The sequence below is a fragment of the Carassius carassius genome, chromosome 30 (assembly GCF_963082965.1).
Source record: "Carassius carassius chromosome 30, fCarCar2.1, whole genome shotgun sequence".
Classification (NCBI taxonomy): Eukaryota; Metazoa; Chordata; class Actinopteri; order Cypriniformes; family Cyprinidae; genus Carassius; species Carassius carassius.
The window spans coordinates 11,455,615-11,470,696 of NC_081784.1; the positions used below are offsets into that span (position 1 = coordinate 11,455,615).

A 15,082-nucleotide genomic window follows, 5' to 3' on the forward strand; every position below is an offset into this window, starting at 1 on the left:
TGATGTTAGTCATGGGGTCGGACATTATGTTTCACACTACCGTCATTGTAACCAACTGAGTAAAGTTAAGGAAAGAATAGACTGTATGACTGGGATGGACTGACAAATGACAAAGGACTGAGTGACAGGATGACAGAATGATGAAAGGAGGGAAACGAGACAGCAAGGAAAGGAAACACCTCCATTAGATTTAAAGTGCATCAGTTTTTTGACATATTGATGCCACAAACAAAAGAACATTTCCATAGACAGTAGAGGTCATTTAGCTACATATGGAAGTTTTAAATGTACAGTCGGTTCTAAAACTACTGTGTTATGTGCAAAACTTAAAAAAACAAAACAAAAAAAAAACAAAAAAAAACCTGACTAAAATATTATGTGGACATACAATGATAAAGTATACATTAAAAAACAAACACAGTCTCTGCTTAAATTGAGCTCATTGGGACAACACTGGCACTGGACATATTAATAACTGATGACTCTAACCACACTAATTGTGCCATATCAATATGATTAATGAGCAGCAATCGATTGCGTTTTGTCTTTTAATCAGACTCAATCTTCCATGCAAAACAGGGATAACAGTGTCATTTGTAACCAATTAAACAGGCTTAGAAAATTCAGTGGATTCTTACATGCTGTAGACATGATCTTATTAGCGCTAAGACTTGCCTAATTGATGCAGAGACAACAAAGCCTAGCGGAAATCTGTGCGGACATGAAAAATGCTGAACTGTCTGTAATATACAAGTTGGCATGTCAAATATTTCCATAAATCTGTCGAGATATGAAAACTGTCACACCTACACAGCACACTGCAATTACCAAAGTCTAGAAGCACAAGACATAGCCTTGGCTCATACCTACTTGTGTGTGTAAGTTAGACTATAGTTGTGAGTAACTTTTTTTCTCTCGAATGTCCTCTCTGATATATTGAAACATGAGGACATTTGAATGGTTTTCATTATCTGAAGTGCTATTAAATCAGTCAAATCTTTACTTTCAATGCACTGACACCTACTGATGGGCTTAGGGTTTAGAAATGGTTTAAAACCATGAGTCATTATTATACACTACCGCTCAAGTTTGGGGTTGGTAAAACTTTTTTTGTTTTTGAAAGAAGGCTTCATTTAATAGGTGTAGTATTAGTGGTTATTAATTTTATTACAATGCAGATAGCCTTAAATGCTGACATTGGGATAATAAAAGACTTACATAAACACAAAATAAAAACCAAGCAAACATAAAAATATAGCAGTTAAAACAGTAGGATTTTAAAAGGTAAAGATTTTTATGTACACTATGAGAAAAAATCTAAAATCTTTTCTGGTAAAATCTTACTAAAGTCCCTGAGTGAGCGTACGTCATATAAACGCTTTCTACTTCCATTAAAACCGGGACATTTCAATTAAATATGTTTAAAGGAAAGGGGAGCCCAATGTTGCATTTATTTGTTTAAAAGAAATTGAGAAAAAACAGCAATATGGTGAAATATCATTACAATTTTTTTCCAGGATTCTTTCATGAATTGAAAGTTCAAAATAACAACTTCTATAAATATAAATCTTCTTATATAAACATTCTAAATATTTTTACCCTTGATCAATTCAGTGCATCCATGGTGTCCAAATTTTTGAACAGTAGTATAATTTGCTCAATTTAAAAGTAAAAGAAGTCTATGGCATGTCTGCATTTAGACGGCTAAGTAGTGTGCCTGTGTTTGTGTGCACAAAGACAAGCGTCGGCTGATAGAGGATGCTTGGAAAACAGCCGAGGAGGACAACAGGGTTCAGACTCCAACCATATTCGACAACCTGATATGAGCCAAGCTAATGGAAAACTACAGATTGCCATCAGAGAGACAGTGGGGCACTCTGAAACAATGAACAGACAGACGGTCATTGTGTCACTGTGGTTCTTGTCTCCTCACCTGTTTGATGCACAGCAGCCTGTCATTGGTCTGCTGTATGTGCCTATCCATCGAAGGAATCGAGTTCATCTTGACTGCTGCCTCTTTCTCTCTACCTGGAAGCCATTAAAGTTCTTCTCTCTGAAAAACGGACAGACAAAAGAGTGTGTCAGGCTGAGAGTAAAACGGGACAGCACTTCAGCACAAATCTGTGATCTCCTCACACACTCAACAAGGCCCTGAAAGACACGGAGCGCTCAGATGACATTCCAGTAGTGGGTGAGGAGGAGCCATCCCATCCGTCTTTCATGTTGATGAAATCGCTCCAGTGTAACTCTGACACGCCTCTCAGTTTCTTACAAGTACAACTGTGATCTTCAAAAATAAACTGCACAACTCAGTAAGGATGGAGCAGAAAAAGTGTGTGAGCGCTGAAAGGAAGAACTGTGACCAATTACTCTCCAATCAGACTTCTGCAGATGCTTGAACCCCATCAGTGTGTCTATTACACGCTGTTAAAGGTATCAGGCCTTAGATACAAGGTTATCAATTTAGCCACTATGGGCTGATTTACAGTTGCATTCGTTGGCAAATAAACACAAGGGCTCACTGCGCTGACATGCAGAAGGTTTAATTGGTGAGTAACGGGAGCGTCGGGGCTTCATCTCTCATCTGGCCACTTCAGCGAAATCACTCTTAAAATTCCAAGGCACAAATGTGAAAAAAATATATAAAAATAGGCAGACAGCAAAATTCCCCCACCGCCCACTGCAGCGGTCTGATAAAGCTCTCTTCAAATACCTCACAGGAACGGGGAGCGTCTCTGGCTCTCAGGAGGGTTAGATAGTGCCATATATATGTCAAAGCAGTCAGTGCATTTCAGGAAGTGATGTCTGGACGGGTATTAAGAGTGCTTTTTTTAAGCCCGCATGAAATGTTTAAGCATGTAAGTCACGGATGAGGCGACATAGACCTGGTACCTGCATAATGGAAGTGTGCTGAAATCACAACCTCAGAGTCAAACAAAAGCACAACTTGCTCTCATTTTAACCAAAGATCTCCAGCAAATGTGCAAGAGATTTAAATGCTGCAATTTTTATTATATATATATATATATTAGGGATGGGACGGTATGAAAATTTAATATCACGATTATAGTGACTAAAATTATCACGATTATCAATATTATCACGGTTTTGTTGAAACGAGATGAAAGTGTTCAAAAATAGTTGATGCTCACACTGAAAACATTTCAGCAAGTTTTATATTTAATAATCAACAAACAACTAATAAAACAAGCAACTCTATGCACTTAATTTAAAGAAAGATTAAATTCTGTGGCATTTCCTTCCTTACAATGAAAAGTGTAGAAGCATAGAAAAGCATAGAAAAGTCACTGACTTTCGCCATTCCTTCTCGAAAAAAAACAAAAAAAACATTGTGCGCTGCGCTTGCGTCAGACTGTTGCTGGCTGGACATGATTTAATAGTGAGTTATTAAAACCGCGATAATCAAACACTGTTTTAATGATAATTCATTTTTAAACGATATTACTAACCTTCAGCACATTTTATCACGGTTATCAATAAAACCGGTTATCGTCCCATCCCTAATATATATATATATATATCACTATGTATAAAAAAAAATATTCATTCAAGTTATATTTCTATAGTATAGAAATATTTATCTTGCATATAATTATCTTTATCTTTTGTGAGATTTAAATAACCTTTCAAAGGTTTGTGGGTGGTTAGATTTTAATGCATCCTTGTTGAATTAAATTATTCATTTATACATTGCTTGAAAAATAAAATAAAATAAAATAAAATAAAATAAAATATATATATATATATATATATATATATATATATTCTCTCTAAACAAGTCATATATTAAACAGTTTGGCTTCTCAATTCTAGAAATATTCTATACTTATTTGACAGGGTTTGGGTTGTTGTGGCTGCAGTGCCAGTGAAAGGCCAGCAGGTGTCTCTCTCTCTCTCTCTCTCTCACTGCAGTCCTGTCACCCTGACCATCAGCACCACCACAAATAAATGCTGAGTGTTCCTTGAAGCCTTTACAAGCGCTACAAATCCTCTACTCCAACCCACTAACAGAGAACAGTCAAACCAGAGGCTCGCCTGTCTGACCTTGTGGCTATTGATTAACTATTTCCCTCCTTACCCCGCTGTCACTCTCACCTTCAGCTACCAGCAGTTTAAGGTAGAGAACAATGCTCTTACTCTCCTCCTCTTTCTCATGAGATGGCTTTTGTTTGGTGTGGAAACTCTAAGCTACGGGCTTCAAGAGTGTGATGATGACATGAAAACATCTTTACAGTGGCTGCTGAACATCCTGATCTATGACGTCAAAGAGCACTAAAACAGGGTCCAAAACTCCACACAGCTTGATCACGCATCTCTCTCTCTCTCTCTCTCTGTCGCTCTCTCACCCCTCAGGCAATGAAGGCTGGAAAAACACCAGTTATATAACACACCAACTACCTCAATGAAAACAAACTCTTGTTCTCATTATTCAAAGAGAAGCTAGCCATGGAGTCATTCCAAACAAAGTTTACAGTCAGATACTTGGCCACGCTGGAAGAATTTCACAGCATTTAACTGTTAACTCCGATCAAATACTCTTTATATAATATAATAATAATTAGAATACTTATGTTTATTATTATTTGTATGAGCAATTAAATATAATTGTAGATTTGTTTCTCCCTCTGCGTGTGTGTGAATTTATTTTGCCTTTTGGTGGACATTATATCTCAAAGCCTGCACAAAAAAAGGTTGCTTTAAAGACTTCTTTAAACAATTAAAACGTACATATAATTATTACTATTTATTCATTACGTCACTGCTTTAAAAATCATTTAACCCTCTGGGCTTCTTCGGGTCAAAAAAGACCGAAACCATGTACGTTTTAAATTTTTTAATTTTTTTGCTTCATCGGAGGGGGATGAAACTTGGTGACTTTTGTTGTATTACCTATGTGAACACACAAAAAAATCAAGGAGATGATTCTGATATGTTAAAGGGTCGTAAAAAAAAATTGCACACTTAGCTTCCTACGGGTCAAAAATGACCCACATAGGAAATGAATGGGAAATACAAGAAAATCCGAAAACTCAGAGAAACTTTGGTGGTACAAACTACAGATCAGCCACTGTGCAGAAAAAAAGTGTACAGCAATGAAGGGGTGACACTCTAAAACATCAAGAGTGCAAATAAGACACCCTCCCCCCCACACACACACACCCACACACACAAACACACACACACACAGAGAAATTAACTGGTAAGACTGAAACAGCAAATTTTGCTATATTTTACTATATAATCATAATAACTCCAAAACTATAGCAAGGAGAGTCAAAAGGTAGGTATCGTTTGAAAGAACTCTTTTTAAATTTTTCAAAAATATAAATTAGATTACATTTAGACATTGTCCTGCAGAGAAATTGCGGATAAAAGACAAAATATATATATAATTTGTATTATGATTTTGCATATCTTTCTTATTTGTCATGGAATAACTCAGGAAGGAAATAAGGTAGGAGGAAAATTCTTTTTTAGTGAAGTCCCCCTACATGTTAGCTGCATCTGGATAAAAAATAATAATAATTTGGATAAAGGAATCAAAAGTTACAGCATTTGGAACAGAGATAGCCTTTTTGTACAGTCTTTGACGCCCCCTCATGGGCAATTGTTTCTCCATGAAGAATATCTAGTCATAAAAGCAATAGATTATGTTAATTTTAGGCTCATTGTAATTGTAATAATATGCTGTAAAAAATGAAGTGCCATTTTCAATGATCTGTGAATGTTTCATGAGCTGTATGATGTTTTTGACACATTGCAGTACATTATTTTATAGATTATGAAAAAAAAAGAAATTGTATTTATCACCAAATAACTCAGCAATACTTAAGATTTTTTCAAAGTGGATACATTCACTGTAAAGGTCATACCCTAAGCTTTCAAATGACATCAACTTTGTGTTAATCAAGGCAATATTTTTGAAAAATATGGTAATGAATATTTTCGCAGCTAGGTGGCGCCTGCTGGCGGTACACTCGGTTTTAGAGGGATTACTCAGCACTCGTTAAGAGTTAATAAATGTGATTAGATGCATTAAAAAGCTGAGATCCTAAGCTTTAAAATGATATATAGATTGTGTTGTTCCATTCAGTGGTTGCTTAGTAATTCGATTTTTTTTCTTTCCAAATGGGAATAAAAAAAATAAATAAAAAAAAGCTATGGCAGCCTATAGGCGGTTACAGGACATTACACACATTTATTATATTTTAAAGCCACTGGATGGCGCTCTTCTCACTTGAATTTTTTTTTATTTTAGGCCTGCACTCTATTTTGATGTGCAATGGTGCATTTATTGAAAAAAAATTAAAATTAAAATAAAATAAAAATATATATATTAATTCTAATGGAAAAAATTGCTCATAAAAAATATATAATTAATGCAAAGTATCATAAAAATCTTTAAAAATTCTAAATAATATACAAAAAATATTATTGAACAAAAATATATTTGATTGGTTTTCCTGGGAAAAAAAAAGTTACATTTTTAAGGCTTCGGTCTTTTTTGACCCGGAGGAAGCTAAGTGTAACCCATTTACGAAGAAGCCCAGAGGGTTAAGTTGATATGGGTGAATAATTAATTTTTTATTAAAATTGGTTTTAATTAACCAATATCAGTTTTATAAATTTTTATAATTACCAGTATATGAAAGAAAATCAGCAGGGTATAGAACCTAATCCTCCAAAAAAAAAAAAAACTGTATATATAAAACGGACATAATTCATATTGTCAGAACAAAAACAAAAGCAAGGAAGTGAAGTATAAAAAAAAACATAGTAGAAAGACGTTTAGTCTTATGAAGTCAGAGGGCTGAGAGAGAGATGGAGAGAAAGAGAGCGAGAGAGAGAGAGATAACTTCGTTTGTACGGAGAGAATTATCTCTTGATTCACAATTCAAGAAAAAGGCCAAGCTTAAAAGACTGATCATAATTACAGCTCGTGTTTAAATCCGACCAAGAGATCTTTTCAAAGCAACTCAACTCGTTCATGTGGTATAAACTTCTCATTCGCCATGTTAATGCCCACAGGACAACAGTTACACAACTCAATCAGCATTACGTCTGTTCTCTGGCCAAGAGCTTCCCACTTACTCAGGAAAGATCTTTCTGAATGACATGTAAAACCACCAATCAGAACTGATCTTGAAGTCATTAAAGGGGCAGTTCAATGAAAACGGTCACAATTTACCCTAAAGTCATTTGCAAAACTCAAAAGCACATATTTCGAAGAATGTTGATAACCAAAAAAGTGACATTTGATTATCAATAATCAAATTTTCTATTTAATGCACTCTAGCTGAATTAAAAAAAAAAAAATATTATCTTATTGACCCCATATTTTTGACTGGATAACAAACCAAAAAGTTTTTTCTCCCAACTAACTTCACTATTATCAGCCATATTCTGCTCAAGTTTTCCTCGAGTTCTTTTATCTATTGACATTATTTACCAAGCTTACTTTTAAAAACCTATACAAAACTTTGTGAATTACCTTGAATGAAGTGTGCTTATGTTGTCTCTCTTAAAAAATAAACAAAACATATTTACATTCTCAGAGCCACTGTATATCAAAAGCACACTGTATTAACTAATTCCAACAACATTTATGTAGACAAAACTCAAAAACTGCGAGAAATATGCCAATAGTGAAAGACAACCAAGCCCATAACCATATCGTTTGTGCTCTGAACCCATTTTGCGTGTCTGAGCTGGACAGTGCCCCTGCAGACAGCACAAGGCAGTGTTTGTTATGTGAGTCCAGAAAGGCAGTGTAAAGGCTCTGCACTGCTCTCTATTGTCCTGACCTAAAATGTGCCGTAATCTCTTGAGCAGTCTCTCTAGCACCATATGTGTGTGTACTGGCCTCCTCCTGCCCCCATGTCTCCTTTTTCCCTCTCTTTCTCCCCCATTCTCTCCGGCCTCTCAATTCACCCCTCCTCCCCCTCTCTGGAACCCAGGCTGCGTGCTCCTTTAACAGGCCGGAGAATGGATTCATTTCATCTAATGTGGTTTAGTCTGAAGCAAAGCCACTCACCCTGAGCAAGAGGCTCCCCACTGCAGTCATGTGTTTTCATACAAGCCAATCATCACTGCCGCACCGGCTCACCATCTTCCCCCACCGTCGCCCTCCCTCTCTCTCTCTTCCTCTCACGCTCTCTATTTATTTCTTTCACTCACTCTACCTTCCTCTTACTCTCAAACAGACTCCCCCTTTCCGCTTTCCCCCTCCCTTTCTGCCATCCCCTCCTTTTCTTCTTTACTCTTTACATCTGCCTTTACATCTGCCTGAGGCTTTCTGTTTCATTCTGGTCACAAGGCACTTAGCTACTTACTTGTGTCTGCTTTTCAGTCCCTTCACCTCTCTCCTCACCTCATCCTCCACAATAGCACAGTCCCCATCCTTCCCGCTCGCTTTAATTTGCTCTTTCTGTTCCTCTTTCTCTACCTGTCTCTCTCTCCCTCATTATTTGTTGGGAGCTCGGATCTGTAGGGATCCCTGCTAAAACAGAAGGTTGGTGTGGTCCATCTGTGAGCTGATGGGAGAGGGGAGGGCACTTTTACAGACAGAACACCCCCCACCACAAACTGTCCTGGTCAGCCATTATATTTGTGATACTAGCTAATACAATCTATTTTTAAAATGCATTATAGCAATAATAGAGATAATAAGATGCATATAAATACAAAAATAAACAAACTAAATTTTTTATACATTTACAAAATATTTAAATCACCTAAAATATTAAATGCAATTACTTGAAATTTCTAAGAGTTATTTTGCATTTATGGTTGATATGTGCCTGCATTGGTATCTCTAAATGTATAAATACACAATTTCAAAACAATGTAAATATTAGAAAATATGACATTAAAAAGTGTATAAATCACTAGTTTTTCTAAAGGAACATTGTCCAACAGTGACACCAGCGGGTGACGTTACAGAAGTATTCCCTCGTCTCTCTCGCCTCCCCTGAGCCCATTGAGTTTTAACAGACCCCCTAAAGCGGGCGTGGGGTTTAGTAGATGAATGGGGGAAAGCTCAGTTATATATTATTGGTTCATGAGATAAATCTCGCCTCTTGAGTAATCAGCTTGGTGAGGTTACAAGTAAATCTCTGTGTCTGTGACCAATAGCTATTTACCCAGCTTTGATGAATGATGATCCGAAAAATGGAAAAATATATTATAGTTAACTATTTAAAAGAATAGATGTATATTGTTTAAATTGTTCCTGTCTAAAGTTATTATTTTGGAATAAATGTAAAATGCTTAAAAACACTAACTTGATGAGATTCATACTTGGCTTTAATAAATAGAATACTGATTACACTGTTAATGTAAAAATATAAATATAATTGAAATGGTTTTTTTTCTCTCTCTCTTTTTCTGATAGTATACTAATGTTTATTTAAGCAAGACAATGCGACCTGGACATGAATTTACATTCAATTACAAAATATAAAATAAAAAACAACAGAAAAAAAAAACGAAGGACTTTCCTCATTTCAGAACACCACTGCACAGCGCTATATATATATATATATATATATATATATATATATATATATATATATATGGTTATTAAATTATACTCCAAAATATACAATTATTACATTAACAATTACAATATAAGTAATATTAACACAATACATATACACAACAAAACAATGCTCGGTCAATCCAATTTGAGTACTGTAACTATCCATTGCATGTTCTGAGAAATATTTTATACAATATGAATATGGAACCGTTTGTCATCAACAACATTTATATTACTTTCTTATACATATTACCTATAAAAAATGCTAACTAACAATTCATCAACCACACATATATTCATGAATGCCCACACCAGAAACCGTTCACCGCTGTGATTCTTCACAAGCTCCGTTTCTTCACAATTCCTTTACACCCCTGTAGAAGCGGAACAACCTCAGTCGGTTTGACCTTGCCCTTGAGTAGGTGATGAAAAGCACATCACTACCAGAGGGCGAGTATGGCCGCCCTGAAAATAATGTCAACCCAGGGTTTCCTGTGTGCAGAGAGCAAAATGGATCCTGGCCTCATACTGATCTGCTGCTGGGCCGCTGCACAGATAATATCCACTTTAATTTCTCACCTGAGGGGAAGTTCTCACAAGGGAGCTACTGACGCCAGGCTGTGGATGTGACAGCCATTTTTCATCAGCTTACAGCATGACACCAACACATAACCTTTTTCTACTAATCTGGGGTCAGTATGGATTCTTTTTGTTGTGCATTTCACTGTGGTTTATCGTGTCATTTTCCTCCACAGTGTCCGTTTAGACACCCTGAACTTCATTACATGGAAACAAGTATGACATTCACTCTTTAAAATCAACTAATTACCCGATATAAAAGAGATTGATGAGGAAAATTAACTCTTTTACATTGGCAACTATCCCTGCGGCTTGTGCACTTCCCAAAACGAGCAGCCAGTTTGGAAATTGTCTGCAGCTGTTTAACTATTTGATATTTGAGAGCATTTGGTGTCTATAAATATTGAACAGCAGTATGGTGCCAGGGATCTCTACAATGGCAGGTATGTGTCACCAGATACTCCAGGACAATCCCATCATGCCATGAACACGTTTGGCGGGGAGGAGGTGGGGGTCCTCACTTGTGAACTCACTCTCATTTCTCGGCGTCTGCTCACTTCATCTCTGATTCACTGTACAGGGCGAGACCAGAGCTGTGAAAAACTCCAGCTATCTCAGATAAGAGCTCCCTGGGTCTGTGGGGCGATCAGCCCATCCAACCAGAGACAGCAACAAATCACGTAATTCATGATTTGATCACAAACAGAATGAGATTTATTCAAGGAATTTGTTGTAGTTTTTTTTAGGAGCTCTTGGTACAAATATTCATACATACACGTACAACATTGAGAACAGGAAATATTTAAATAAGAAAGACTAAGGAAAAAAATAAAATTAAAATAGTACTCTTCGCTCTTATCAACACACTGCCCAATTGCCAAGCATGGCTGTAGGTGTGTGTGTGTGTCTGTGTGAGACTGAGCAAAAGCATGGCCAGCATTCCTAACAATCTTCTCTCACCCTCCTCTGGCTCATACTGAGAATCTCTCATTTGTCAGAGATCGCCAACTGCCAGGCCTGGACAGCCTTGTGTATATAAACCAGGAAGTGTTTTCACCTCACAGTGGGTTAGAGTGGCAGGAGCAGTAAACCAGCCCAAGCCCACGCTGTTAAAGCCTGCTTCTGTTACGTTCCTTCACTTCCTTCTGAATTATATGTTGAACATAAAGCAGTGGTTCTCTAAATTTTCAGGTAGCTAATTAACAACCCAAATGAAAAGGAAACCATCAACTAACTCAAAACAACTAATGTTCATCACAGCCCGCAAACTCTTGAAAATGTCTACCAAGCCACAATTTTGCCCAAATTCTGTTTTACTAATATTTCACTGAAAAAGAGAAAAACACAAATTCATCAAGATACTCACAAAAAATAAATAAATAAATAAATTCTCATTTAAAACTATTTTTTTAAAGAAATTAATACTCTTATTCACCAAGGATTCTAAAATCTAAATGTAAAGACTTTCACATCAATGTAAAAAATTTTTTTAAAAATGTAATCATTTAAAACTATTTAATTTTTTTTTATTTATTTTTTTTTTAAATAAATTTATACTTTTATTCACCAAGGGTTCTAAAATCTAAATGTAAAGATTTCACATCATTGTAAAAAAAAAAAAAAAAAAAAAAAATGTAATCATTTAAAACTATTTGACTTTTTTTTTAAAGAAATTAATACTTTTATTCACCATGGATTATTAAATCTAAATGTAAAGACTTTCACATCACTGTAAAAAAAAAAAAAAAATTATAAATGCTGTTCTTTTTACATTTCTATTAATAAAAGAATCCTGAACAAAAATGCATCATGGTTTAAATGTTTTTTTGATCAAATAAATGCAGCCTTGGTGAGCATAATTACAAATACTTATTTATACTGTAATGATAAAAAAATTTAATTTAAAATCTTAAATTAATTAATAGTTATTATTAAAAAAAAAAAAAACCTGGCAGAAAACAACAACACTGAATCAATCAACTGAGAAATCAAATCACAATGAATTTCCTGTTTTGTTTTTCAACTTTAAAACTCTACAGACGATAGTTTGTGGATCACTGATATAAAGCCAATCAAAATACACTGTAGTTCTACATCTGTTTCTGACTGTATGTTTTTCATTACTCCAGGCTGTGGTTATGAATGGATGGTCAGTAAGTCTTCAAAAATCAGGTCACAGTGAGACACATGATTGCGAATCTTATGTACTGTTCCCATCTAAAAATAGACCCTAATGCACATCAAGGCAAGGAAGCTACTGAGCATCTCTCAGAGCATAAAAGACGCCTTCAAATGGATTCAGAAGCACAGTCGCATGAGATGAATGCTTGTCATGTGAAAGTTAAAACGATTTCTTACATTTATATATCAATTTACTTCTTCAAAAAGAGAAAACTCAAGACTTGGTTGTAATATGACAATGCTAGAAGTTTACTACTCCAATTTATTATTTCTGTGGTATCATTGAGAGTAAATGCAGTCTTTCATAAGCATGCATAAATCGTAAGATTTCTAATTTAGGGTGACAGCAGAGGGGAGGAATTCCAGGCCAAGCTTTTTATAACAGAAAAAAAATAAAGAAGTGTAATTTACGTTCCTGCACCGCTGGTAAAAGTGAATGGCTGTATTTCAGACTATAGGACGAGAGCCCTGACTCTGTCTGCGAGCTCAGCAGAACAAAACATTGGGTTTGTGGACCATGAGTTTGGAGTAGAGCTGACAGGCTGGTGTAAACCGAACCCTGTAGACAGCAGACCAGCTTGGCTGTTGGTGGACACTTCTGGGCTCCTACTGCTGAATAGGTAAGCTGAGAAATTCCACAGCCTTCTATTTCAGGCCTGGCCTAAATATGCTGAAACATCAGCAACTGCAGTCTACCACTGGGCTCTGGACTCTCACTCAGACTGAAAGACGGGAGCTCTTTCCCTCTGTCAGAAGATCCAAAAATAATACATATTTCAACAAATGTTCTAGGCATTAATGCATTTATCAATGTCTAATGCCAGTATCTACAAAGAAGGATCTCAGAAGATAATGTTATTTGTCTCACTTATGTTTCGTTTAATGCATAAACTGCCTTAAATAAAAATAAGAGTAATATAGTTACAGAAGAAATATTACTATTTTAAAATAAGTTTAAAAAAAAATTCTGTTCATTATATTAATGTACTTTATTTTACTGAATTTTCAGCCATCATTACTCCAGTTTTCAGTGTTGCATGATCTTTCAGAAATCATTCTAATTTGACAATTTGCTGCACAAGAAACATTGCTTATCAATGTTGAAAACCACTGAGCTGCATTCTATTTTTCTGGTATTAATCTGATGTGGGTTGAACAAATGTTTTGTATCACTTATATTATTACATTTGCATCCAAATGAAAAGTGATTATAAAAAAGGTGCATTATGCAAAAGCGAGTTGCCCTGATTCATACAGCAAGAATACAGATGAGAAAAACAAAGCGATTCAACCACAATCACACCTTTACATACTGTTTACAAGTGATACTAACATTTCTCAAAAATCTCCAACATCCAACCTCCTGCTCGGCAACTCCTGCTGAGTTTTCTTCTGTTTTCTAAGACAAATATAATTAGTGTGAAACTCCAATTAAATGAAAAGAAACTATTAGAAGCAAAAAAAAAAATGACTCCAGGAATAGAACTTGTCAGTAGAGTGCAATTCTACTACTTGGTATTGGTTTAAAAAAAATATGGCGATGAACCCAGCTGACTGAAAATACAGTGTTTTAATTATCTCACTCACTAATTAAATGGACTGATCAATGACACAGTGCTTATAGCTCATAGCTGCTACACCTGTTTACAAGCACACTTTGCCTGGGGGCTGGAGACCGGAGTACAGCAGGTTACACAAGAGGTTTTACTGCTTAGAAAGCACTTAGATTGCACAGCTAATGGGATCAACCTGAAATTGATTGACATCAAACTCACAATTAGCACACGATCACCTACGCCCTGTCTGCATAAGTAATGAACAGCCCTGTTGATTTTTTTTTTTAATTTTATTGTTGGCAACACAAAACCACCACCCTCACCAAGAAGATCAGCGTCATCAACTAAGCTTCAAGAACATATTATACAATATAAATCTTTAAAAAAATGTATAATTGTAATATCAGGACAGTGGATAAATGTTAAATCTGTATAATTGTAATTTTATATAATGTCATTTATATAATATAATCCATAAATATATAAATACAGAAAATGTTTTCATTAAAACACAGAAATAAATCTAAATGTGTATAAGTGTGTGTGTATATATATATATATATATATATATATATATATATATATATATATATATATATATATATATATATGTGTGTGTGTGTGTGTGTGTGTGTGTCTATTATGTACTTTTAAATGTTTACATATATTTTTGTCTTTTATGTATGTACGTGTATAAATATATATATATAGAAAATGAGAGAGAGAGAAAGAGAGAGCTTATTAACACTGTTAAATACACTACATTAAAAAAGAAATTAGATTCCAACAACAGGTCTGAATTTCTTTAATTGAGAAATTAATCTCCAGTTTTTGTGTGGAAGTGTATTCTGGCAAGGAGGAAATACATGAACAAAACAGGGCTAGAGTGCTTTTGTCATCCGTACATGCCAGTGAAGACATCGAGCACGCAGAGGGGTGGCAGCAAAGTGTCAGACGTTCACAAAGAAAATCAACTTGTGCAGCGTCGCCTGGAGCACGCAGTCATACACGCAGCAGGCTAGAATCAATCTGGCCGACTGCGACTCAGCCCCCGTGGATTAAGATTTAAATTGAGGCCCATCTACGCTGTCACTAAAATGGATATTGTATCCTTCATGCAGGAAGTAGGGAATTACGGCATCCCTCTTTCCTCCCTTTACTGCTCTCGACAGATAAGTGGTGCAAGCAAAGCTGCATGGCACAG

At 35.6% G+C, this 15,082-nt stretch overlaps 1 protein-coding gene across 5 annotated transcripts in view; it reads right to left on the reverse strand.

Annotated features, from left to right (window-relative positions):
• The window catches only part of zmiz1a (zinc finger, MIZ-type containing 1a), a 136,344-nt gene that overhangs the window by 33,112 nt on the left and 88,150 nt on the right, over window positions 1-15,082 (reverse strand). For all 5 annotated transcript variants that reach the window (XM_059517364.1, XM_059517363.1, XM_059517367.1 and 2 more), the window contains one exon: window positions 1,934-2,053. In XM_059517364.1, the coding sequence (XP_059373347.1) occupies window positions 1,934-2,002 (69 nt within the window). In that variant the 5' untranslated portion in view covers window positions 2,003-2,053. The remainder of the gene's footprint in view (window positions 1-1,933; window positions 2,054-15,082) is intronic.